Source organism: Myotis brandtii, unplaced genomic scaffold, assembly GCF_000412655.1.
Source record: "Myotis brandtii unplaced genomic scaffold, ASM41265v1 scaffold754, whole genome shotgun sequence".
Classification (NCBI taxonomy): domain Eukaryota; kingdom Metazoa; phylum Chordata; class Mammalia; order Chiroptera; family Vespertilionidae; genus Myotis; species Myotis brandtii.
In genome coordinates, this window is record NW_005371012.1 from 968,747 (window position 1) to 996,424 (window position 27,678).

The 27,678-nt window shown below is 51.4% G+C and overlaps 1 protein-coding gene across 1 annotated transcript in view; it reads right to left on the reverse strand.

The window, feature by feature from the left end:
* TMCO4 (transmembrane and coiled-coil domains 4) overlaps positions 1-27,678 on the reverse strand; it is an 82,945-nt gene that overhangs the window by 16,430 nt on the left and 38,837 nt on the right. The window contains exon 13 of the mRNA XM_005883035.2: positions 4,530-4,647. Coding sequence (XP_005883097.1) covers positions 4,530-4,647 — 118 coding nt within the window. The remainder of the gene's footprint in view (positions 1-4,529; positions 4,648-27,678) is intronic.

Genomic DNA, 27,678 nt, shown 5'->3' on the forward strand with positions numbered 1-27,678 from the left:
GACCCCTGTGAAAGGGTCGTTCGACCCCCAAAGGGGTCGCGACCCACAGGTTGAGAACCGCTGATATATGGGATCGAAGTATGTGCAGTGGCACCCACTTTCTCTCCCTTAAACTAGCCCCTATCTACGGTCCTTCAGGTTGTTTTCATTTTTTAAACTATAAATGAAGCTGCAACTGTCCACTGTTTACAACCCTCTCTGTGCATGTGTGTATCTAGTAGGTCAGGATCTTAGAAGTCAAACTTTGGGGGAGGAGTGTCAGAAAACTGGCACTTTAAACCTTCCGATAGCTATCGCTGCTTGTGTTCCGGAAAGGCCTTCCTGAATTCAACAGCCACTGACAGTGTACGTGCGAACGTGCTCGTTTCTCCACATCTTCACCAACACAAAATGTTACTCGTTTTCCAATGTTTGATCATCTCATGGGTGATGAACATTACCTTCTTACTGATTTTAATCTGCATTTATTTCATTAATGGTGAAGTTGGACGTCTTCTCAAAAGTTTATTGACTATTTGTATTTATTCTGTGCGTTTATGTGTAGATATCCATGGGCTGGTTTCTTATTGATTTGCATGAGCTCTTTATATGTTATGGCTCTTTGTCTTTTGTCTCTTCTTCTCCTTCTTCTTCTTCTTCTTCTTTTCTTTTCTTTTCTTTCTTTCTTTTTTCTTTTTCTTTCTTTCTTTTTTTTTTTTTACCATATCCTGATTATAAAAACTCAGCTTAGAGTATGTATGATAGAGACAAAGTGATTAGCTGAACCCCCTATCTATGGCTAAAACCATCTTTATCTTTAGTTCTGAAGTACCCAGCTAGCTATTCCTGTGAACTAAAGAATCAAAATGATAAAAACTTACAATTCTGTTCCGGTTTTGGGTCCTACTTTAAGGTGGTGGAGCTTAGATGAAAATGAAAGTTAACTGGCCATTTGACTTAACCTCTCTGAGCCTCAGCTTCCTCACTTGTACAATGGGATTCATAAGACCAACACCATGGGGTCTGGGGAGGATTAAAGTAGATGATTATAACAAAGCCAGGGTCTGGGAGGTGGAAAGAGTTTAATACTTGGTACATCCCCCACCCCCCAGCCCATTGCTTCAAGATTCATTTTTAGGTTTTAAAAATAATCGTCTCTTTCCACGTGTCCCTTCCCCTAGCCGTAAGCGTCTCTCATAGTGTCCATCTTTGTATTCCTGTACCAGCTGAAAGCCTCGGGCACAGGACGGTGGATGATTCTGAGTTGCCCCTAACCTCAGGCCGGAGCCTCTTCCCCTCTCACCCTGAAGTTTATTCCTTAGACTCGGAAGCCAGTGTTTCCTCTCTCTCTCCACGTTGCCTTTCAAATGATCTCTCCTGCCCCCTGGCTGTAACGGAAACTGACGACCCCACTGCCCTCGCGCATTCTAACTCCTCTGAGGTCTAGCGCTGCGTCCAGCGCCCTCTGGAAACTCCCCCAACACGTCCTACCTCCTTATTTTTGTTTTGTTTTGTTTTGTTATTTTTTTAAGTTGTGTTAATGGAGCCAGTCGCCTCCCACCAACACCCCAGAGTCATTTTTTCTTCTTTTTCCTTTCTGCCCTCTAGTCACCCAACCTACTGCTTCTGAAACTTCCAACCTGCCTGTTGGACCCGGGCTTGGCACGTCAGCCTCCCTGGTGATGCGGCCAGTACTGTGCGCTTTCGAAGCAATGAGCCTGGAATATGGGTCCTCCATCCCAAACCTCCGGGAGCCTCCTGACTTTAGAATTCAGAATAACGTTTGATTTTAGGAAGGTAATCTGGCTTGTGTATCACCTTACACCCCTGCAGGGGTTGCGTGGGGCCTCACGTCACTCAGCCCACGAGCCCCGTGGGAGGAAGAAGCCAGCCTAGCAACCCTCTCATCAGCTCGGGGCGAGCTCAGCCCTGAATGTCCGCACCATTCCCGTTCGTCTGGATTTGGTGTTGCAGGCGAGCCTCTTGTCTGCCTGGGGCTGCCTGTTTTCCCTGCCGGACGCTAGGCTCCATGGGGCTGGGCTTGCTCCCCTGCAGCCCCAGGAAGGCGCCCGGCACGAGGCTGGTGCTCATTCAGAGTCTGTGGAGTGAACATCCCAAGTGGCTGCTGCTGCTGCTGCTAAACAGTAACCACATCTGCATGTACTTGAACCCCATGTGCCACTCTCTAGGTTTAACCATCACTGCAATCCCGGGAGTCACTAGTAACACCCCTCCTTTACTGATGGAGAAACTGAGGCAGCGTGGGGACCCGGGGCTGTGTGGTTCTCAATCGTGAGCTCCTGAACACGGCCACCCTGTCCTGCTCCATTTGGAGGCTGACGGGCCCAGGCATCTTCTCAGGCCCATCTCCTGAGGCCTCAGCGATGGACGTCATCTCTCTTCTTCCCCAAAGTCTAGGGCAGAGCCATGGCTGAAACCTCTCGAGTCCTCCTCTCGAACCCCACGCCAGGTGCCTCCTCTCCAGCCCACAGCTGTCAGTCATGGCAGGCCCCCACCCCTTGCCGGAGGTCTGGTGCACGGCCTGGGTACTGGCTCCCCTATCACTGCCAGCTTCCTGTTCCATCACCCTGCCCTTCCCAAAGCCATGCTCAGAGACCTCAGCCTGCCCCCGCCCCCGCGCATACGAGCTCATGGTGGGCACTGGAGGCCTCCGATGAGGCCAAACCTTTGTTTTTCAAGCTCTGTCCCACTCACCATGTCCCCCTCTCCCCTGGTCATGGTGACAGCCTCGTCTCAGGCCTGACACAAAGAGACTGTGTCCAGGCTCTCCATCCTATGGGACGGAGGCTTCCATTCAGAACACTAGCAGGGCCAGGCCTCGGGCACACTAGCTGCTTAGTACGTGTGGGCACTCCCGCTGGCCTGGGGTTTGGGCTGACCTGCTGTAGCCGTTGATGATCCTGCCGGACACCACCTTCCGGAAAGGCTCCCAGTGCTTGGCTTCTCCTTCCACGGGCGCACCCAGCAGGACGACGTCCTCGATGATCCCCTGGCAATCTGGTGAGAGACGGGGAGGCCGTCAGTGCCCCTGGCCCAGTGGGTCCTCGGAGGGACTCTCCAACAGTGGTGGAGGCGATGGGTGCCACACACACACGTGTTCACGCACACACGTGTGCAAACACATGCACTCATCACAGATTCATGTTTGTTATTTTTTTAAGTTGTGTTAATGGAGCCAGTCGCCTCCCACCAACACCCCAGAGTCATTTTTTCTTCTTTTTCCTTTCTGCCCTCTAGTCACCCAACCTACTGCTTCTGAAACTTCCAACCTGCCTGTTGGACCCGGGCTTGGCACGTCAGCCTCCCTGGTGATGCGGCCAGTACTGTGCGCTTTCGAAGCAATGAGCCTGGAATATGGGTCCTCCATCCCAAACCTCCGGGAGCCTCCTGACTTTAGAATTCAGAATAACGTTTGATTTTAGGAAGGTAATCTGGCTTGTGTATCACCTTACACCCCTGCAGGGGTTGCGTGGGGCCTCACGTCACTCAGCCCACGAGCCCCGTGGGAGGAAGAAGCCAGCCTAGCAACCCTCTCATCAGCTCGGGGCGAGCTCAGCCCTGAATGTCCGCACCATTCCCGTTCGTCTGGATTTGGTGTTGCAGGCGAGCCTCTTGTCTGCCTGGGGCTGCCTGTTTTCCCTGCCGGACGCTAGGCTCCATGGGGCTGGGCTTGCTCCCCTGCAGCCCCAGGAAGGCGCCCGGCACGAGGCTGGTGCTCATTCAGAGTCTGTGGAGTGAACATCCCAAGTGGCTGCTGCTGCTGCTGCTAAACAGTAACCACATCTGCATGTACTTGAACCCCATGTGCCACTCTCTAGGTTTAACCATCACTGCAATCCCGGGAGTCACTAGTAACACCCCTCCTTTACTGATGGAGAAACTGAGGCAGCGTGGGGACCCGGGGCTGTGTGGTTCTCAATCGTGAGCTCCTGAACACGGCCACCCTGTCCTGCTCCATTTGGAGGCTGACGGGCCCAGGCATCTTCTCAGGCCCATCTCCTGAGGCCTCAGCGATGGACGTCATCTCTCTTCTTCCCCAAAGTCTAGGGCAGAGCCATGGCTGAAACCTCTCGAGTCCTCCTCTCGAACCCCACGCCAGGTGCCTCCTCTCCAGCCCACAGCTGTCAGTCATGGCAGGCCCCCACCCCTTGCCGGAGGTCTGGTGCACGGCCTGGGTACTGGCTCCCCTATCACTGCCAGCTTCCTGTTCCATCACCCTGCCCTTCCCAAAGCCATGCTCAGAGACCTCAGCCTGCCCCCGCCCCCGCGCATACGAGCTCATGGTGGGCACTGGAGGCCTCCGATGAGGCCAAACCTTTGTTTCTCAATCTCTGTCCCACTCACCATGTCCCCCTCTCCCCTGGTCATGGTGACAGCCTCGTCTCAGGCCTGACACAAAGAGACTGTGTCCAGGCTCTCCATCCTATGGGACGGAGGCTTCCATTCAGAACACTAGCAGGGCCAGGCCTCGGGCACACTAGCTGCTTAGTACGTGTGGGCACTCCCGCTGGCCTGGGGTTTGGGCTGACCTGCTGTAGCCGTTGATGATCCTGCCGGACACCACCTTCCGGAAAGGCTCCCAGTGCTTGGCTTCTCCTTCCACGGGCGCACCCAGCAGGACGACGTCCTCGATGATCCCCTGGCAATCTGGTGAGAGACGGGGAGGCCGTCAGTGCCCCTGGCCCAGTGGGTCCTGGGAGGGACTCTCCAACAGTGGTGGAGGCGATGGGTGCCACACACACACGTGTTCACGCACACACGTGTGCAAACACATGCACTCATCACAGATTCATGCATACACACACAAGCACACACACATGCTCACGCACACACGTGTGCAAACACATGCACTCATATGCTCATGCACACGTGCAAACACAGATTCATGCATACACACACAAGCACACACACATGTACACGCACACTCAGGCACACACATGTGAAAACACATGCACTCATACGCTCACACACACATGCAAACACACATTTGTGCAAACACACACAAGCACATGCGCACACAGTAATGGGAGCTCCCACTTCCTGAGTTCCAGGCCCTGGCTCAAGCTCCTTGTGTCTGAGCTACTCCGGCAAAGCACTGTTGTTCCCATTTTGGAATTAAGAAAAACCAAAGACAGTTTCAAGATCACATGGCCAGTAAGTGACAAAGCCTGAGGTGGGACCCAGTCTGTTCCCACCATTCACGAAGCTCACCACTGGCCAGGGACTCGGATGGGACGTCTTCCTTTAGAAGGAAGTGACAGGCCCGCCATCCTCACAGCTGCCAGGGGGAGACACCACAACCTCCCTTGGTGACAGTGCCTTGGAGCCAGTGCAGCATGGCGGGAAGGTGGGAGTGGAGAGGAGACGGGGCGGATGAGTCCCGGGTGGATGGGCCCCGGGGCAGGGAGTAGACTCATCAGCGCACTGACTGCTTTGTTCGAGGCAAAATTATGCTCAGAGACCGAAATGGTCTTTGCCAATAACTTATTTAACACAGGCTCACTGCGGGGGTTATAATTTATAATAGTATTTCACAAGCCAATAGCATACAGGGTCATGTCTCTTAAGCCAATAAAGGAAGAACATTCTCCAATGCAATGACAGATTGACGGCACGACTGTTCCAGGCAAAGGGGAGAGGAAAGAAATGAAGCCCAAATCTCACTGAGGGGTGACTTTCTACTGGCTGGTTATTGGAGGAATCGGCTTAGCCAACCGGGAGCTGACACCCGGCTGCCAGCGCTCATTCGAAGTCCCTGGTGCAGAAGCGGATGCTCAGGGAGTGAAGGTGCCCTGTTGGCGGGCCAGGTCATCTCCCGCTTGGCATTCACCACTGCGGGCACAGAGCAGCCCTGCCCACGGCTGGAGCGAGTGTCCCAATACCTTCAGAGAGCTCCTTAGCTCAGCGGGAGTGGCCTCGGCTGCACCAAACACTGTCGGGAAGCCCTGGGAGACGCTTGGTATTTCAAGTTTCGGTGTCCATGACGCCACAGCCGCTCTTCCCTACGTTCATATCAATCAACACTGAGTAGCACAACGATTCTGACGACATCATCCTGACATGGCCTCCCCAGTGCAAACAAATTACTCCTTAGATCAAAACATCTTAAGTTACAGACATGTGGATTTGAAACCCTAGCACACCAACACACAGCACTGACCTAATGGTTCAGAGATATGTTAGGCCAGGGTGGTTCTAAGTGCTGTTCATGGCCCAGGGCTGCTCCTATCTTGCTGCAGCCTGGAAACCAAGAGTTCGCAGGTAGCTGCAAGGACCACACTCAGAGAAGCACCGCTCTTGACCAATGAGAGGTACCCACGCACCCCCCATTCTGTCACTCTCCATCACTTTACTCCGCTGCATTTTTCTTCTTGTCATTTATCACTTGTTCATGTCTGTCTCCGCCTCTAACCTCCAGGTCCAATGAGGGCGAGTGCTTGAGCTGCCTTATCCACAGCCTCATGGGCTTAGCACAGTACCTGGCGTATACCTGGTGCTTAATTAAAATCTGCATTAATGACCGACTGAATGAATGAACTGCCACCCCCTCAGGAAAGCCAGTCGATGTACTCTGCGACTGCAAAGCCTTGGTTCAATTCCCAGTCCCCCACACGTGGCCCTTTCTTACGATTCTGAGTTCCCACACGTCTCTGCAGGCTCAGTGTCACGGCTGGGGAATGGGCCCAGGAGGGGCCGGCTCCACCCAGCTTTGCCGCTCTGTTGCTGAGTGACCTCGGACAGCTGGCTTCCTCTCTCTGGGCTCCAGTTTCTAACCAGAGTCCAGCTAATCGTATTCTGTTTGGGCTTCCATGTCAGAGTTTGTCTGAGTAAAGGGTTCCAGGCTGAGAGAAGTTGGGGAACCCCTGCAGTACCGAGTTCTCTGAGTGCTCCTCTGGCTCTGACGTTGAAAAATTCCGGGGCACAGAATGCTGACTTCACTCCTTTTGCTTCCAGGAGGTGATTATCTGGCAGAAGGATGTAAGACTTCAGTAAGCAAGCTGGCGGTTGGTGCTGAACAGAAGGCTGACTCAGACACCCGTTGATGTCAGGGCTATTTCAGGTGCTTACGTTGCAGCAAAGCTGTAGAGGATGAGATTTTATTCCAGCCCTTTCCCTGGGCAGATGAGGAGACTGAGTCCCAGAGGGGCTGGGGGCCCAAGGCCACACAGGTAGTGAGAACAACGCTGGGACCAGAACCCAGACTGCACAGAGAGCTGCCTGCTCCCGGGGCCATGCTTTCTGCTGTTTGCAGTAATATCACGAAGCACAGCGATTGCATGTGGGTTATCATTGCTCCCACAGCGCCAAACAGTTATTGACCCAGGGCCAAGGACTCAGCTCAGCAGCTCTCTCTGGGGGCCGCCCACTCAAGCCACCTGCTCTGCCCACAGAATCTCACAAAAGAGCTGGGACCTCTTTCCATCCCCGGGTGTTGATACTTGGAGGGCTGGGACCCCTTGTGGCCAGAAGTGGCAATGCAGGATTCCTGACAGTTACCCAGGGCAGCGGCTAGCATCCTGAAGTTGCCCGTGACCTTGAACTGAGACAAGGAGTTAAACCTCATTAGACAGTCCAGGGCACAGCCGAATCAAGTCAGGGCGGGCGGTGCGCTGGAAACACATTTACTCATCTCTGAAGCTGGATGGCAATGGTCTTCCTAGACCTTTTCCTCTTTCATCCTCAGACTGTTGACACACTCAGACGTGCTCTTCTTATGTTTTAGAGACATTGCAAACCTGCTCTCCGTGAAGTTACAAACGTAGGAGAAGCCACGTGACGGGCTCTCAGGAACACACAGGTGTTAGCTAAGGGAGGTCGGCGAGAATCACTTTAGACACAGGGTGGAGTTCTGTGGGGCAGCTCAGAGCTGTCACCCTTCCCTAACAGGATGGTCTGGGAGGGAAGCTCAGGCTAGGAAATGGATGCTGGCCGCTGTAGTAGGTGATGGAAGTGAAACAATGTCAAAATTCATTGCTTGGTCCAAAACCTCATAGAAGCAGATTTCAGCCGCCCAGGTAAAAGGCAGAAGCTCCTTGCTCAGGTACCACCTTTAGTATGAAGCAGGCCCCTTCCATGGGCACTGACCATCCCGCCCATGACGAGAACTCATGCAGACGCCTCTGCTTTTCAAGACCAACAAAAGACACCAGATTTAACATTTCATAAGAGCTGCTGTGAGACTTCACCGCCGTTTTGCTGCAGGAACAATGAATGTTTGCTGAAACGTGTTCACATTTATTCCAGTTGCTACCATCTACCTTGTGACTTTTGAAGGCATTAAAGCTTACTTTTACCCGTGAGAATTTTTTTTTTTTTTTTTTTACCCGTGAGAATTTGGATAAACCAGTTTCTATCTTGTCAAGTGCCCCATGCTTTCAGCGGCTCACACTGGAACCCTTTTACCACATGGCCCTTCTCAGCCTGGAGATTGCCTTCGCTTTTCAAAAAAATTAAGAGCTGAGAACAAACACTGTCTTTGCAATAGCAAACTTCCATCTACTCTATAACCTTGGCCTTAAAAAAATTGTATATAAGTTGAGTTTTTATAAAACTAAGTATTTTTTTAAAAAATATATATTTTTATTGATTTCAGAGAGGAAGGGGAGAGAGAGAGAGAGGGAGATAGAAACATCAATGATGAGAGAGAATCATTGATTGGCTGCCTCCTGCACGCCCCACCTGGGGATCGAGCCCACAACCTGACCGGGAATCGAACCGTGATCTCCTGGTTCGTAGGTGGACACTCAACCACGTAGCCACACCAGCTGGGCAAAACAAAATATTCTTAAAATATACCAAACAGGGCCGGCTCTATCTGAAAGCCCAAGGAGAACCCTTCTGTACAGGGAAGGCCCCCGGCCACTGGGATAAGCGCTCCTGGCTTGCCTTTGGCGCTCTGTCTTTTCCATTCCGCAGGCTCTCTTAAAGCGAGGCAGGCCCGCCCCGGTGTTTCCAAACAGCCTCCTCTCGGCTGGGAAGGCCCCGCCACCCACTCCCGCATGCCTGTCACGTTGTCAATCATGAGATTCTCTACTGGGACAAGCGCTCCTGGCTTGCCTGTGGCGCTGTCTTTTCCATTCCGCAGGCTCTCTTAAAGCGAGGCAGTGAGAGCGAGCATGAGAGCGAAACACAGACTGGTTGCCTCCTGTACGAGAGCCAACAGGGGATCAAACCTGCAACCTAGGTAAATGCCCTGACTGGGGATTGAACCTGCAACCTTTTTGGTGTACGGGACGATGCTCCAACTAACTGAGCCACCTGGCCAAGGCTAGATTTCTATGTCTTAATCCTCTTTTTAAACTATCATCATCATTATAGCTTGCTTCAGGATAGGTTAAGTGCTTTATACATAGATTATTATTTTTTGATTGATTTTAGAGAGAGGGAGGGAGAAAACGGAGAAACATTAATTTGTTGTTCTGCTTATTTATGCATTCAAAATTCCCTGTTCTTTTTTTAGTGCTTTGTTCTTTCCACTTATTTTCAATGCTTTAATTTATGTCTTTAATAATTGTAAACACTTCTTTGGAGGGGACCCCTTCAGACTGTTCTATGGAGGCTTGAGGGTCTAATCGAGATGCTTGTTGTTTCTGAGACTCTCTGCATGGTAGTTTTTCCCGTGTGTGTGTGTGTGTGTGTGTTCAGGGGGTCGTGTGTGCAGGGAGCGATAAGCGGCAAATGGAGGAGGAAATTATCTCCTGACGGCCGGTCCAGGAAACAGACCTTGAAGGAAATATGAATTGCATCCAGCACAAACAAGATCCATTCCAACACTCCCCGCCCCCCCAGCATGATAAGCACATAGAGAGAAGCCGCCAGAGGGAGAGGGGGGGAGACAGGGGGAAGGGAGACAGAGCTAAGGCAACAAGGACACTGCCCGTCTCCCCCCCGCCCCCCCACACTGGGAAGAATTGCTTAAAGAACATCATTTGGATGTATTATTAGGATGTGGGATGAATTCTTTAGGGGACGAGTAAGCCTTCATCTGCTCCTTGTGGTCCCCGTCTCTTTGATTTGGCCATGCCACGCGGTAAGGCTGCTACCAGCATCCCGGCACCCGGGAAATTAACCTGACCCCTCCTCGCTCCCACTCGGGGGACAAAAGCTGGATGTGTCTGAGGACAAAACAGACTGAGAACTGGCGGATGGATGCCACGGAGGGAACTGAGTCACGTCACATGTGGTGTCAGCCGTCAGGAGGATGAAAGAGCCGCTGCCCGGTGACAGCCTGTCCGCATGTCAGCCGGCACCAGTGACGCTCAGCACCGTTCTCAGCCCAGTGGGAGCTGAGGGGCTCAGGTCAGCATGTGGAAACGTATCCGTGTGAGCTCGTTGACAAACTCTTTGCCTTGTTTGTTTGTTGGTTAGTTCATGTCTTTTATTAACCCAAATACAATGACTTGTCTTCTGGTCTGTTGAAGCAATAGGTTAGACAACATTTGCCACCATGTCTGTCAAGGTGGCCACAGAAACTCCAGCACCACATTCATCTGAGAGCACTCCTGTTCTCATCTACTTTGTAGAATTTCAGGAGCCAGCGTGACCTTCTTTCTCTTCTGCTTGTTCTTCTCGGGAGGGGTGTAGGACTTCTTCCTTTTCTTAGCACCTCCACCAAGTCTCAATGCAAGATGAGGAGTGGACTCCTTTTGAGTGTTGTGGTCAAAGTACTGTACGCCCGTCTTCCAGTTGCTTGCCAGCAAAGATCAGTCTTTGCCGATCAGGAGGAATTCCTTCCTTTGCCTGGATCCTGGCTTCTCCATTTTCTATCGCATCCGCATCCGAGGGTTCAACCTCGAGAGTGATGGTCTTCCCCGCGAGGGTTTTCACGAAAATCTGAGTCTTGGCGGTGACTCCACCGCTGATGGCGGATCGAAAGCTCTGCCTTGGTTTTATCTTGCAAATGCCATGGGCAGTAATGCGGGCCTAAGTCCATAGGGGCTAGAAGGAAACTGGACAGAGTTCTTGCTGTAAAGGCTTTTACAAAACAAAACAAAACAAAACAAAACAGAAACAAAAGCAAAGTTCCGGAATTCTTTTTTTTTTAACGTTGTTCCCCCCCACCCCTCCCCAATTTCCACCTTTTGATCTTAAAGGCGGGGGGACGCTCCAACCAACTGAGCTACCCAGCCAGGGCTGGAATTCCATTTATCTATTTCTTTTCATTTTTAAATCTGAGGATATGTTTACTGATTTTAGAGAGAGAGGAAGGGGGAGAGTGAGAGCGAGCATGAGAGCGAAACACAGACTGGTTGCCTCCTGTACGAGAGCCAACAGGGGATCAAACCTGCAACCTAGGTAAATGCCCTGACTGGGGATTGAACCTGCAACCTTTTTGGTGTACGGGACGATGCTCCAACTAACTGAGCCACCTGGCCAAGGCTAGATTTCTATGTCTTAATCCTCTTTTTAAACTATCATCATCATTATAGCTTGCTTCAGGATAGGTTAAGTGCTTTATACATAGATTATTATTTTTTGATTGATTTTAGAGAGAGGGAGGGAGAAAACGGAGAAACATTAATTTGTTGTTCTGCTTATTTATGCATTCAAAATTCCCTGTTCTTTTTTTAGTGCTTTGTTCTTTCCACTTATTTTCAATGCTTTAATTTATGTCTTTAATAATTGTAAACACTTCTTTGGAGGGGACCCCTTCAGACTGTTCTATGGAGGCTTGAGGGTCTAATCGAGATGCTTGTTGTTTCTGAGACTCTCTGCATGGTAGTTTTTCCCGTGTGTGTGTGTGTGTGTGTGTGTGTGTGTGTGTGTTATTTAAAAAAAATATATATTTTTATTGATTTCAGAGAGGAAGAGAGAGGGAGGGAGAGAGATAGAAACATCATCTATAAGAGAGAATCATGGATCAGCTGCCTCCTGCATGCCCCCTAGTGCGGATCGAGCCTGTGACCCAGGCATGTGCCCTTGACCGGAATCGAACCCGGGACCCTTCGGTCCGCAGGTCAACACTCTATCCACTGAGCCAAACTAGGGCTGCCTTTTGCTCTAAGGGGCCAGTAACACTGTGGTTCTAAGATCTGAGGAAATGCTGATGCCCCCTTTCGGTGCCTGTCCCTGGAACCTCCTTCCCAGATAAACGCTGTAATGGAATCTGTGGGCCGAGAACCCCCAACCCCGTGAGCCTCGTACATTTACAAGACAGTCAGAGGCCAATAGGTTAACAACATTTGCCACCATGTCTGTCAAGGTGGCCACAGAAACTCCAGCACCACATTCATCTGAGAGCACTCCTGTTCTCATCTACTTTGTAGAATTTCAGGAGCCAGCGTGACCTTCTTTCTCTTCTGCTTGTTCTTCTCGGGAGGGGTGTAGGACTTCTTCCTTTTCTTAGCACCTCCACCAAGTCTCAATGCAAGATGAGGAGTGGACTCCTTTTGAGTGTTGTGGTCAAAGTACTGTACGCCCGTCTTCCAGTTGCTTGCCAGCAAAGATCAGTCTTTGCCGATCAGGAGGAATTCCTTCCTTTGCCTGGATCCTGGCTTCTCCATTTTCTATCGCATCCGCATCCGAGGGTTCAACCTCGAGAGTGATGGTCTTCCCCGCGAGGGTTTTCACGAAAATCTGAGTCTTGGCGGTGACTCCACCGCTGATGGCGGATCGAAAGCTCTGCCTTGGTTTTATCTTGCAAATGCCATGGGCAGTAATGCGGGCCTAAGTCCATAGGGGCTAGAAGGAAACTACTGGACAGACTTGCTGTAAAGGCTTTTACAAAACAAAACAAAACAAAACAAAACAGAAACAAAAGCAAAGTTCCGGAATTCTTTTTTTTTTTTTACGTTGTTCCCCCCCACCCCACCCCAATTTCCACCTATTGATCTTAAAGGCGGGGGGGGGGGGGGACATCGATCTGCCGCTCCACTCATTCATGCACTCACTGGCTGCCTCCTGCCTGTGCCCTGACCGGAGACCGAACCCACAACCTTGGTGCATTGGGACGACGCTCCAACCAACTGAGCTACCCAGCCAGGGCTGGAATTCCGTTTATCTATTTCTTTTCATTTTTAAATCTGAGGATATGTTTACTGATTTTAGAGAGAGAGGAAGGGGGAGAGTGAGAGCGAGCATGAGAGCGAAACACAGACTGGTTGCCTCCTGTACGAGAGCCAACAGGGGATCAAACCTGCAACCTAGGTAAATGCCCTGACTGGGGATTGAACCTGCAACCTTTTTGGTGTACGGGACGATGCTCCAACTAACTGAGCCACCTGGCCAAGGCTAGATTTCTATGTCTTAATCCTCTTTTTAAACTATCATCATCATTATAGCTTGCTTCAGGATAGGTTAAGTGCTTTATACATAGATTATTATTTTTTGATTGATTTTAGAGAGAGGGAGGGAGAAAACGGAGAAACATTAATTTGTTGTTCTGCTTATTTATGCATTCAAAATTCCCTGTTCTTTTTTTAGTGCTTTGTTCTTTCCACTTATTTTCAATGCTTTAATTTATGTCTTTAATAATTGTAAACACTTCTTTGGAGGGGACCCCTTCAGACTGTTCTATGGAGGCTTGAGGGTCTAATCGAGATGCTTGTTGTTTCTGAGACTCTCTGCATGGTAGTTTTTCCCGTGTGTGTGTGTGTGTGTGTGTGTGTGTGTGTGTGTTATTTAAAAAAAATATATATTTTTATTGATTTCAGAGAGGAAGAGAGAGGGAGGGAGAGAGATAGAAACATCATCTATAAGAGAGAATCATGGATCAGCTGCCTCCTGCATGCCCCCTAGTGCGGATCGAGCCTGTGACCCAGGCATGTGCCCTTGACCGGAATCGAACCCGGGACCCTTCGGTCCGCAGGTCAACACTCTATCCACTGAGCCAAACCAGCCAGGGCTCCCTTGTGTGTTTTAAAGTAAGTCTGGATTCTGAGCTCATCTTTAAAGCTGCTCACGTATTCACAGATGGGAACCTGGGTAGCCTGGATGGAGGACCTGTTTTCTCCAGAGTAAGCTGGTGTCCTTTTTTGACTTGGGATTCCTGGACCATACAGGTAGTATAATTTGAACCCTAATCCAGTGAGGCCTGGCCCTGGGTCTCTAAATTCCCAAGGAGACATTCCCGCCCCAGGGGACACGCTTACTGCTCTGGCTTCTGTTCCCTCCTTGTTTCTCACCTCTGGTAATTTCCTTACTTTTGGGGAGCTCAGCCAAGCATTTAAAGGGATATTTGCTAGAGCTTACCTAGCACTTCTGGAGTATTTGTAATGGAAGAATTTTCAGGCAAATTAGTCCGTTATTGCCACTGCAGAAGCTTCTGGTTTAGCTCCATTATTTGTTAACCTCCCTTTTATTTATTTTCTAGATACATTTTTATTGATGTTAGAGGGGAAGGAAAGAGAGATAGAAACATCAATGATGAGAGCGATCAGGAGGAATTCCTTCCTTTGCCTGGATCCTGGCTTCTCCATTTTCTATCGCATCCGCATCCGAGGGTTCAACCTCGAGAGTGATGGTCTTCCCCGCGAGGGTTTTCACGAAAATCTGAGTCTTGGCGGTGACTCCACCGCTGATGGCGGATCGAAAGCTCTGCCTTGGTTTTATCTTGCAAATGCCATGGGCAGTAATGCGGGCCTAAGTCCATAGGGGCTAGAAGGAAACTGGACAGAGTTCTTGCTGTAAAGGCTTTTACAAAACAAAACAAAACAAAACAAAACAGAAACAAAAGCAAAGTTCCGGAATTCTTTTTTTTTTTTTACGTTGTTCCCCCCCACCCCACCCCAATTTCCACCTATTGATCTTAAAGGCGGGGGGGGGGGGGGACATCGATCTGCCGCTCCACTCATTCATGCACTCACTGGCTGCCTCCTGCCTGTGCCCTGACCGGAGACCGAACCCACAACCTTGGTGCATTGGGACGACGCTCCAACCAACTGAGCTACCCAGCCAGGGCTGGAATTCCGTTTATCTATTTCTTTTCATTTTTAAATCTGAGGATATGTTTACTGATTTTAGAGAGAGAGGAAGGGGGAGAGTGAGAGCGAGCATGAGAGCGAAACACAGACTGGTTGCCTCCTGTACGAGAGCCAACAGGGGATCAAACCTGCAACCTAGGTAAATGCCCTGACTGGGGATTGAACCTGCAACCTTTTTGGTGTACGGGACGATGCTCCAACTAACTGAGCCACCTGGCCAAGGCTAGATTTCTATGTCTTAATCCTCTTTTTAAACTATCATCATCATTATAGCTTGCTTCAGGATAGGTTAAGTGCTTTATACATAGATTATTATTTTTTGATTGATTTTAGAGAGAGGGAGGGAGAAAACGGAGAAACATTAATTTGTTGTTCTGCTTATTTATGCATTCAAAATTCCCTGTTCTTTTTTTAGTGCTTTGTTCTTTCCACTTATTTTCAATGCTTTAATTTATGTCTTTAATAATTGTAAACACTTCTTTGGAGGGGACCCCTTCAGACTGTTCTATGGAGGCTTGAGGGTCTAATCGAGATGCTTGTTGTTTCTGAGACTCTCTGCATGGTAGTTTTTCCCGTGTGTGTGTGTGTGTGTGTGTGTGTGTGTGTTTTGCTTAATACCTTCATCTTTTTCACAGCCTCACAACCTCTGTCCCCTTTGCCAGGTGTCAGTCTGTTCTCTATCTATGAGGTTGTTTCTATTTTGTTGGTTAGTTTATTTAAAAAAAAATTAAAAATGGAACTACCTATGACCCAGTGATTCCACTTCTGGGAATATATCTGAAGAAGCCTGAAACACTAATTCGAAAGACTATATGCATCCCTATGTTCATAGCCAAGATCTGGAAACAGCCCAAGTGTCCATCAGTAGATGAGTGGATAGAAAAGCAGTGGAGCAACCTTGGCCAGGTGGCTCAATTGGTTGGAGCATCATTCCGTGCCCTGGAAGCTTGCGGGTTCGATTCCCTGTTAGGGCACATACCTGGCTGTGGGTTTGATCCCTGGTTGCGGCTTGTATGGGCCTGTATGGGAGGACACTGGATTAGTGTTTCTCTCTCACATTGATATTTCTGTCTCTGAAAATCAATAAAAACATACCTTCAGGATTTAAAACAAAACAAAACCATGGTACATTTACACAATGGAATACCACTAAGCCATAAAGAGAAGGAAATCTTACCCTTCTTGACAGCGTGGATGGACCTGCAGAGCATTATGTTAGGTGACAAAAGCCAGTCAGAGAAATAAAAGTCCTATATGATTTCACTCACATGTGGAATCTAATCAAATAAACTAACAAACAAAGTAGAAACAGAGGATGTGCTTGAGTTGTGCTTGACTCACAGCTATAGGTCTGCTTTGAGGACAGTAAAGCCGCGATAATGAGTCAGTCCCCACTGGGATTTGGGCGGATACCTAGTGCACAAGGCGAACAAAGTAGACACCAGAGTGGAGCCAGTAACTCAGCAAAAGTCCAAAGTTTATCTAGAAGTTTTTCTTTTGTTAAAAGTGATGATCACCTCCATCTGATATTCTGGACTCTATCTTGTTGGACAAGCAAACTTCCCCGACCTTGCTGACTGGCCAAAAAAGAAGTTATTTGCGGAGAAAGGACTTTTCCAGGTCTGCGAGAAGAGCTGTGCTTTTTAAGAGCTCTGCAAAACATGTTTCTTCCTCAGGCATGGAAAGAGATGTTCTTGAGAAACAAGTGACTTGTAAAATATAAAATGCTCTATTTTTCCCTAATCATAGTTCTTGGACCGGGAATTGAACTGTGACTTCCTGGTTTGTAGGTCGATACTCAACCATTGAGCCACGCCAGCCAGGCTGTTAAATTCCCTTTTTAAATAAAAGGTTCAGGTCTCAGGCTCAGAGCTTTTGGCAGATGACAGCATTACGCTAGATCTCAATAGCATTGTTTTATTTTTATTGCATAACTAGAGGCCCGGTGCACGAAATTTGTGCACGGGGGGTGGGGTGGGGGAGAGTCCCTCAGCCTGGTCTGTACCCTCTTGCAATCTGGGACCCCTTGGGGGATGTCCAACTGCCGGTTTAGGCCCGATTCTGCAGAGATCCCTGTGGGATTGGGCCTAAACTGGCAGTAGGACATCCCTCTCGCAATCCGGGACTGCTGGCTCCTAACCGCTCACCTGCCTGCCTGCCTGATCGCCCCTAACCACTCAGTCGGGGTGTAGAGCGTGGATAACGCTGCTGGGAGTAGTAAGCCTGTACGATAAACACACCGCCTCCTGGCATGAGCAGCCCTGCCACACACTGCGGAGTCCTGACTGCGGAGCCGGGCAGCAGCCTGCGTCCCAGGATGTCCCTGTGAGCGTGCGTGTGTGTCTGCGGACCTCACTGGTCCTGAGACCAGGTCTCCAGTAGGGAAACTGGCCCTAGGACCACGCACTTGGTCACTGATTTTTCCTCCTCTCTGCCATTGATGTCTCCACCTGAGCCTGCCACCCGACAGGGGCCTCCCAGTGATGGCTGGGACGTAAAATTCTCAAAAACAACCTCATCTGAGTTCCTGTCCACCTTTCTTTTTTTTAAAAAAAGCCATGTGACTGTTTTTTAGTGTTTGGGTCATTTTAAAACACGGTGACTTGTCACTAAAAAGACCCAATTTTTATTTCGTTGTCCTTTCTTATAAGAAATTTTTGGTCAGATCATTCCCTCCTGATTCTCATCGAGGAAAAGGAAAAGGTCACTCAAATAACAGCACATGTTGGGCAGCTGCTGCCCGAAAGCCCAGTCACGCTTAGCTGGGCAGCACTTTTGCTCTGATGACACTGAGCAGCGGTCTGATGCCAGCCCGATGCTGCCTGCCGTGGGAGCTGGGCCACAGTGCACCTATCCACATCCTCCTCTGGGAAACGGCCCAGGCATCCCTGTGAGAGAGGGAAACCTTCCAGGGCTGCTGGGAAGGTTCCATGGGATGATTCCTAGAAACACCTGGCACAGCAGGTACCTGATAAACATCAGTTCTTTCCCTTCTTTGTACTTCTGGTGCCTCATAAGTGTGAGCCAGAGGACATAAGTGGGTGGCACAGACAGTTCTCAGGAAGCAGGAGCAGCTGCTCAGTTTTGCACAAGCCCTGGATGGAAGGCAGTCAGTAGACCCGTCCCAGCCAGCACATGTCCCAAACCCACCTAGTGCTGGGCTTGGACAGCCCCTTATTCTGTGTAGTGTGTGCCCCCTGAAAGTCACCACAAGGTGGCGCTGTGGCGACCACAAAAACTCCAGGTGTCTCTATGGCCAGGTATGGGAGCTTCCTGGAATGCCATTCCAGTTAGGGAGGGTTGGAGTGCCCTGCCAAGGGGTGGGCTGACCACACCCCAGATCACCCACGGCTCCCTGGGGCCTCTGAGATGAGCCATGAGACTGGGACTGAACTTGGCTGTCCCTGCCTTTAACTAGCTGTGCAGCCAGGGCAAGCGGGCTAACCACTCAGCTATAACATGAAAGGGTCTCCCCGGGGCAGGGTAGAGACCCCTGGTGTGGGAGTCAGACAGGCCCGGGCCCACCCTCAGCTCTGTGGCGTACGGGCTGTGTGATGGCGAACAGATCCCCCGAGAGCTGAGCCTGCTCTCCTGAGAACCAGGGACAAGTGTCCCTCTCTCCCTGGCTGGCTGTGACGATAAATGCAGCCACTACATGTGAAGGGCTCGACGTGAAAGGCACTCAATCAGCTGGCTTCGTTTGGTGCAGTTCGATAAACCCTGTTATAGGGATCCAAGGTGGGGCCACACTGGGGCGTGAGAGGAAAGGACTCCAGTGGGTAGCTGCAGTCACAGGCAGGGGATGGCTGCAGGACAGGGTAGGGACTGTGTTCAGAAGGGAGGTCCCCTTGTATCTGAAATCTCAGGTGGGGATGAAGTCTGGCTGACCTCTGCTCCCTCTGTGCTCTGCACAGGTCCTGGCATATAGTAGGTGCTCAGCAGAAGTCGGCTGCTAATCTATACTAATAAAAGGGTAATATGCTAATGAGACCAGATGTCTTCCGGACATCATTCTGGACGTCCTTCCGCACAAAGCCACGGTGGCGGGGGCTGAGGCAGAGGCGGTTAGGGGCGACCAGGCCAGCAGGGGAGGGCAGTTAGGGGTGATCAGGCCAGCAGGCAGAGGCAGTTAGGGGTGATCAGGCAGGCAGGGGAGCAGTTAGGGGCAATCAGGCCAGCAGGGGAGCAGTTAGGGGCGATCAGGCCAGCAGGCAGAGGTGGTTAGGGGCTATCAGGCAGAGGCAGTTAGGGGCGATCAGGCAGGCAGGCAGGTGAGCAGTTAGGAGCCAGAGGTCCCAAACTGCGAGAAGGATGTCTGGCTGCCAGTTTAGGACCGATCCCAGCAGTCAAACATCCCCTGAGGGGTCCCGGATTGGAGAGGGTGCAGGCCGGGCTGAGGGACCCCCTCCACCCTCTGTGCACAAATTTCATGCACTGGGCCTCTAGTGGATAAATAAATGTAACGAGTGAAAATTAAAACTGAAGACTCAAGTCAGAGCCTGCATCCGTCTCTGCTTTTTGTCTGACTGATCAAGCCCCTATGTTCAGAGAACCCTGTTCATCTCCCCAACCTTCCTTCTCCCAACTTCCTAGCAGAAACCTTGGCTCAGGTGGCCTGCCTTCCCAGACCATTTACCTTCCTGCCTCTGGGTCTTTGTTCTCGCCAAGCCTGGCCTCCAAGGACTCCTGCCTTCCTCACAGCCTCTCAAGGCTACTAGTTCTTCAAGGCCTACCACCCGCCCCCGACCCCCTAAAGCCTCCCCTGCCATCTGGAGGAAAGGCTTAGTGTCTAGGCCCTTGTGATAAAGGCCCTTGGACAAGTCACCTCACCTCCCTGGGCTTCTGATTCTCCATCCATATAAACGAAAAATACAACACCTGCTTCCAGGTATAACAAGGCCCACACCTTCCAAGGTGCCTGGGAAGAAGATCAAGATGGAGTCTGTCCCTCTCCGGCACATAGTAGGTTCTCAATAAACATCAGCTTCCTCCCCTCCTCCTCCCGTTGGAACGACGGTTCCTTGTTTTGGAGATGAGCAGCCATTCTCCATGAATTTCTGCAGGGGAATGTGGCGGATGGACTAACCCCACTTCCCATTGCTCTCTGATCCAGGTTCAACGAGTCCAACGAAGCCTCAATCTCTAGCAACTGCTGAATTCCAAAATGTAACATCACTCAAATGAAAATGCAACTTGGGACCGGCCGCCTAATTAATAGTAGTCTCCCATGCTCCCCAAAGCTGAAGAGACCCGATCTCTAAGCTCAGTTTCCGAGGAAGCCCCTGCTACAAGCCTCCTGACAACCAGGAGGCTTCTTGGAGAGATTATTCCCACCAGGACATTCCCCTCCCTGTTCCAGGTCTGCACGCCCAGCCCTGACCTTGCTGGCCAGCCAAAGGCAGAGATGTCTGAGGCTCTGGTGGCTGAGTAAGCCTGAACCTGAGCGCTCAGCTCCTAAAAGAGGGTGCAACTCTCCGGCAGAGTAAGTCAGGTTGAAATGCTACCTGTGCAGCTGGCACCTCCGTGTGCCCTCACGGACCTTCCGTTTTGCTTTGATTGCTAGGAAGCTACTAGCTAAATGCTCAGCTCAATTACAGCAACGGGGTAATCACAAGAGAAAAATACCTTACTAACCCTAACAGGGACAAAAATAGTGGTTACTAAGTGCCTACACTGAGGCAGCCATTCTGCTAAGTGCTTTACATATACGATCCCACTTAATCCTCTTAATCATCCTCTGAAGAAATATTGCTAGACCCACTTCACAGGTGAGGAGACTGAGGCCTGGGGACTAAGCATGTGCCTGTTTGTTCAGCTTGTAAGTAGTGGAGCTGGAATTCAGATCCAGGCCCTGCTCCCCTGTATCTGAGCCCCTCAACTGGTTTATGTGTCCCATTCAGATTTGTCTTTTTTTCTGGTTGTGATGTTTTATAAGTATCAACAAGTTGTTGCTTTCGTGCTGTATTTCCTGAGAAGTCCTGCCAATCCTTTGAGGAAGGAGATGTGGCTTTGCATAAATGAATGAATGAATGAATGAATGAGTGGAGGTGTGAATAAATTAATGAACAAAAGACAGAGGAAATCAAGAATAATGAAGAATATAGTACAGACTTAAAAGGTCAGAGTTTACACAGGGACATCCTGTCCTGGGGTGGCAGGGACAGGGTCCCCAAAACTGAGGCCCTGCCTTTAAAACACAAAGTGTGGTCTATGCACTGACCCCCAGGCAGGAGCGTTTCTATCTTCTCTTCTGCACAACAGGCCTGGCAATTTTCTAAAAGATAACAGTTTTGACAATACCGGCTAAGCAGGCTTGATGCTCATGGGCATCCTAGATACAGGGAAAAGCAACCCTAGTTTCCACTACAGAACGCCATGAACTGAGATGGTTAATTAACATGTAAATTAATGAGACTCGAGGGTTTCCTTCCCGTTTGGAAACCCCCCAGGAATGCTCCTTCTCTGCAGACAGTCCAGATTCTTCAGTTATTATGGACCAAGTCTCATGCACAGGACTTGCTTCTGCAAATTCTGAAGGAGGGGCAGGCCAGGAGGGAAGGGAACAGCATGGTCACAGGAGAGGGGTCTGTCCAGGGCTCTGGGATGATCATCGGAAGAGAAATGTCCCTGGACACCATTCCCTCTGTACCCCTGTGCTCGCCACCAAAACTGGCACGTACTGTGTCCCCAGGCACGTGGGCAGCGAGCATGGACATCTGCTCCGTCTGCTGAGTGGCGATTATGGGTGGACCTAAAAGAGTCAGCATTCAGCTTGTGCATTTGCATAATGGGGCTCTGATCAGTTCTCGCTGCAAAACGGATAAACTCATGTTTCTGAAAAGCCTAGGACCAGACCTGGGGACATGCTGGTCACCCGGATACTGCAGCCCGCGGTGCTCCGTCAGGGTGCCCGCGACCTCCCTGGCCAACATCAAGGGCGTTTGCATCCCCAAGAGGAAGCAATGCCTTGAAAGGCAGTTGGCATAATCCCTGGCCAAGCTTCTTGGAAACACCCCATTCACTTAGATCAGTGGTTCTCAGCCTGTGGGTAGCGACCCCTTTGGGGGTCGAACGACCCTTTCACAGGGGTCGCCTAAGACCATCGGAAAACACATATATAATTACATATTGTTTTTGTGATTAATCACTATGCTTTAATTATGTTCAATTCGTAACAATGAAAATACATCCTGCATATCAGATATTTACATTACGATTCATAACAGTAGCAAAATTACAGTTATGAAGTAGCAACAAAAATAATTTTATGGTTGGGGGTCACCACAACATGAGGAACTGTATTAAAGGGTCGCAGCATTAAGAAGGTTGTATTGATGGACCAGCTATGCAGTCCCCCATACGTACATCATTGTGCCAAGTCCCTTACCAGGTCCTGGAGATGCAGGGGAGAAGGAAATGGACATTGTCACAAGCTGGCCTCCCCACGTCATCACAAGATGGCCGCCCGAAGATGGCCACCCCCACGTCATCACAAGATGGCTGCCCCCATGTTGTCACAAGATGGCTGGCAGGGGAGGGCAGTTGGGGGCAACCAGGCCTGCAGGGGAGGGCAGTTGGGGGCGATTGGGCCGGCAGGGGAGCAGTTATGTGTCAATCAGGCTGGCAGGGGAGGGGTTAGGGGGTGGTCAGCCTGGCAGGCAGAAGCGGCAGGCAGGCAGGCAGGCAGGCAGGCAGGCAGGCAGGCAAGTGGTTAGGAGCCAGCAGTTCCAGATTGTGAGAGGGATGTCCAATTGCCAGTTTAGGCCCGAACCAGCAGTTGGATATCCCCCAAGGGGTCCCAGGTTGGAGAGGGTGCAGGCTGGGCTGAGGGATCCCCCCGCCCCGCCAGTGCACGAATTTCGTGCACCGGGCCTCTAGTAATAATAGAAATAGGAGTTCTGGATAAATCTTAGTTCTCAGACAAGCTACTCCACCTTCCCCTCAATCTCATTCTTCTCGTCTGAGAAATGGGGTTGTAGGGAGGGTTGAAGAAAGTGTACACAAATCCCTGAGCAAATCCAGGCAGAGAGCTGGGCCCTTGCAATGGCAGCTGTTGCTACCACTGCTGTCACTATTAGTATAGTCATTACCAGATGTGGGCAGCTCTGCATTTTCAAGGCTTTTTCAAGAGGTCATTGTTTCTGGGCCCCGAGCATAGTCTAGAGCAAATTGCCATCCACCAAGCTCAGAGCTTGGGCCGGGATCTGCCTGAGGCCTGCTCCCTGCTGGGCTGGGCTCAGCTCACACAGGCCTCAGCTCCGGTCCTGTGGTGGGTAACATGCTGGGTATCACTGCTGCCTCTGTGGTGAGGGGCCCCCTTAGCCAAGCTCCTGGGCTCCTGGGGACCACCAGTCGCTGGGGCTCTCACCCAAGTCTCCTCAGGGCCTGTCGCACTGGAGGTATATTTCTAGCCTCCAAGCTGTGAGGTGAGGTAGGAGGAGATAGGAAAGTCGAACCGGTGTGAGGTGGAGAGCGGTGGGTGATGGTGCTGGAAAGCGGCTCACAAGCGGGGCCTGGAGGGCATGCTGGGAAGTCTGCCCTTGATCTAAAAAAAAGGGGGGGTGTTGGAGGCCCCTGGGTTGGCTGAGTTGCTGCCGTGAGTACCTGAGTGTGTGAGTGTGAGTGTGCATACGTGGGTGGACTACAGGCCGCCTGGGGCCGACCTCCTCCAGCTCCTCCATCCACAGAACCCATCCAACTACCACTCATTTACTCCTCAGTTCAGGCATCACACTGTCTAACCAGTCAGACTCCTTAGCCAGGCATTTGAGACCTTGTGCCAGGTTCCTGCCCTCACCATTTCCACCGTTCCACCTCCGTCCCCTTTCATAGGCTACAGAGACACTGGACTTAATGCTCCCAGGTACTCTGGAGAAGCCCGCCTTGGCCCTGCTGACCGACCCTCCGGAACGCCCTTCCCTCTACTCCACTGGATGACCCGCCCATCATTCAAGATCTAGGCCCTCTGCAAAGAAGAGCTCATGGTTAGAAGTGAGGGCTCTGGGGCCAGATGTCCTGGGGTCGAGTCCTGGCTCTGGCACTTAGGATACCCTGGGAGGTGCAGTTTCTCATCCGTGAAGCCAGGAGAACAGCCCCCAGGGATGCTATGATATTGAGATCCTGCATGGAGGTGCTTCCCATACAGCCTGGCACGCAGTGAATCTGATGCTGGCTCCTGAGCTCATCAGCACAGGCCTGCTGCCCTCACCCAAGTCTAGCTCCTCTATCTTCCTGAGCACTCAGAACATGCGGGCCAGGGAGATGGGGGGCTGGGGCAGAGGCAGACCCCGCCTACACGGAGTTCAGGATCTAACCCCCAGGCTGGAAAGTGGACACAAAACGACAAGCTCCTCTGCCTACATGACACTCACCAGTGCTCCCTGTGCACAGTAGGTCCTCAGAGGAGTTTAGAGGAAGAAACGGTTACTGAGTGTGCCCAAGTCAGGGCGGGGACTTTCATACTCATCGCCTCATTTTAACCTCCCCACAAGCCTTCGAGGTACGTGTTCTAAGTCCATATTCAGATGAGGGAGCTGAGGTTCAGAGAGATTAAATGACCTCCCCCTGGTCCCACAGCTCGACAGGCCCCAAATCCAGGTCCGCCTAACACCAAAGCCCCAGTTCTTTTCCGTGGGCCGTGAAGATGCAGGGGAGGGAGCAGCGACCAGGAAAGAGGCAGGAAGGCAGCTGCTTTGGGAACCATCCCCGAAAACGGAGGCGCAAGGACATCTCAGTGTCTCACTAACCAGCCCTGCCACCCAGAGGCCACCTGCCTCCCTCCCGCCAGCTTCCAGCCTCCCTTCCGATTGCCACAGCCACATGGAAAATGGTAATGGATTCAGCTTGATCCGCAGGGGAACGGAAGATTTGGCCTGCATTACCGATCTGAAGTTAACATGTAATTTATGCTAATTGCAGCCAAAGACAGGCCTTTCTCCTCTAAATGGAGAATCGGTCCTATTAATAAGAGCACGTCGCTCCCGGTAATGAGGCGCCTGGCAGATGGTCTGCTGCGTGGGCTGGGGGGAAAGATGACTAGGAAAGGAGAAAAAGGATGACAGCACAGAGAATGACAACTTGTCAAGAGCCTCCCCCGGGGCGGGGGGCGGGGGAGCAGCTTTAGAGCCAGGGGAGTCTGCAGCCACCCCTGGACCTGCAGGGACCTGAGCCTGAGGCTGTTAGAGGACGTGCTGACCAGGACCCAGCTGGGGTTGCCTGCCTGACCTCCATGCTCTCTGGTCTTTGCCACTGCCCAGCGGCGACACTAATCTCTTGCTGCACGTGGAGAGATGGATGTCCAGGGAGGCTGTGTCCTTGCCGAACCCAGGCTGCCCAGAGGCAGGACTCAGAACCAGGGCTCAGCTGACAGCAAAGCCCATGCTTTCCTTTCCCCAATGTGAGTCCGGGTTACTGTGTGAGTCGGGGTTACTGTGAGAGTTGGGGTTACTGTGTGAGTCCGGGTTACTGTGAGAGTCGGGGTTACCGTGAGAGTCGGGGTTACCGTGAGAGTAGGGGTTACTGTGAGAGTCGGGGTTACCGTGAGAGTCGGGGTTACCGTGAGAGTCTGGGTTACTGTGTGAGTCTGGGTTACTGTGAGAGTCGTGGTTACTGTGAGAGTCTGAGTTACTGCCTGGCAACTATTCACTGCCCGCCCCCCCGCCATGGGCGGAGTGCACTGCCCACCCTAACACCCAGGGCTCAGCCACCGTTTGCTTTGGCCAGCAGAACATGTGGAAGATTACAAATTGCCAAGCCCTGGCTGGTGCGGCTCGGTTGGCTGGAGTGTTCTCTCATACACCAGAAGGTTGTGTGCGGGAGGCAACCCTTTCACATGAATGTTTCTCTTTCTCTCTCTCTCCCCCTGTTCCCCCTAAAAAAATCCAAGTTTTAAAAATCGCCAAAAATTCGTTGCCACTTCTCCCCCCAGAAGAGGAATCGATTCCCCCTTGGTCCCTTTGAATACGATCAGGCCTGCGACTTGGTTTAACCAACAGAACGTGCAGAAGTGCTGCGTTCCAGAATCTCGGCCTTCAGAGGCCTTGCAGGTTTCACTCTCGCCATCTTAAAAGGCTGCCTCGAGAACAGCGTATAAGGAAGTCAGGCAGGCCTCCTGGGGGTGAGAGGGCTGGGGAGGGGCTGAGTCGCCCTGGGTGGCTGCCAGCGCTCACGGCCAGACAGTGAGTGAGATGGACTTGGATGGCCCAGGCATTCCAGCTCTCACGGCAACTGCACCAGTGAGACGAGGAGAGGAACTGCCTGGTCAATTCGTAGAATTGCGATAAGTAATCCGTTATTGCTGTTCCGAGCTACTGTTTGGATAGGTTGTTGGCAGTAATAAGTAACTGATACAGCATGCTAGTAAATACAACGGGAGCAGAGGTCTAAATGTTGCATGTGTGGTTTGGCTTGGCTCTGCACTCTAGTGATAAACCAGAAGAGTGTGCCCCTGGTGGCTGCTGCCCCTTCAGCCTCACCAGGACAAAGGCACGTGGAATAGACTTACAACCAGAAACTTACAGCCAGAAACAGGCTGTTCTAGATCCTGGACATATCTGTGTTTGGGGGTGGTTTGTTATGTGGCATCACTGTAGCACTAGCTGACTGATACACCCATCCTGCCTCTCTACATCCCACACGTTTCTATAGCAAGAACTGGGTTTTGTGTGAGAGATAGTCCCCCCATTTTTTCCCAAGAGAGAGACTGCGGTACTATAGGTATTATTTGCACAAAGCTGTAATAAGACGGAACATGGCTTTATGCAGTAGGAGTCAGTGGCATTTCTGCAGCTCAACAAAGCCATTTACTGGAGGGGAGGGAGAGCTAAGGATGGGGAGACTTTGGGGGTCTCCAAGGGGGTCCTCCCAGCAGCCCATGAGGTCCCAGGTGGCTTATCTGTGGCAGGTAGAGCAGGAAAGGCAGGCAAGGGATGCCTTTTTGACGTGCTCCGTCTCTGCTGATGCCGGGCGGGGAAGCGTGTACATAGAAAGGGAAGGCACACGCTCTCCTTGGGAGGAACGGGAGCCCGCCTTTACCAGAGCTCCAGATGCAGCCTCCTTGGTGATTATTGCCTGACCTCCGACCCCAGGCTGGATGCTCCTGCTGGAAACAGCTCAGCCTCCCCAGGGCCTTTGCATGGTGGTCCCGTTACCCAAACTGGGAATGGGACACTGTTCACTGATGTGGACAAAACCAGGTGGAAAGGAGGCTGCTGAGAGCTACAGGGGGCCTCAGGGTCCTCCAAAACGGTACAGAGGAGATGGTGAGGCCCACCCACCGCAGGGCTCACACACAGGGCGTGGCCCTTCCACCCCGAATGCCAAGGACTGCACGTCCACCTTGCCTTTGCAACCAGGAAAACAGCTCTGATCCCCAGTCCATTTTAGCTAAAGATAAAGAGCAGGGATGAATCATGCTGCTGGGCTCCAGGGTCTCTGCCATGCCCGCTGGTGACGCCAATCCTGAAAATAACACCCGTCAGCCAGCCCTGCCTCCTCGGGCTGCTTCCGGCCTGGCCCACGGCGGACAGCCCCACCCCTCCTGGCTTGCTAGCAACCGTCAGCAATCAGATCGCACGCTGGTGTTGACCACGGGGAGTGGCCTTAGGGTGGCAGACACTCTGAAGGGCGGAAGCTGCACTGGCGTCCTGGAGCTGAATTTGGTCCGTCCAGGAGGGGTTTGGCAATTTGCAAAAATACTCTACACGGCACCTGGCTTGCTCCTCAAAGCAAGCGCGTGGTGGGAATGACCAGCTCTGCT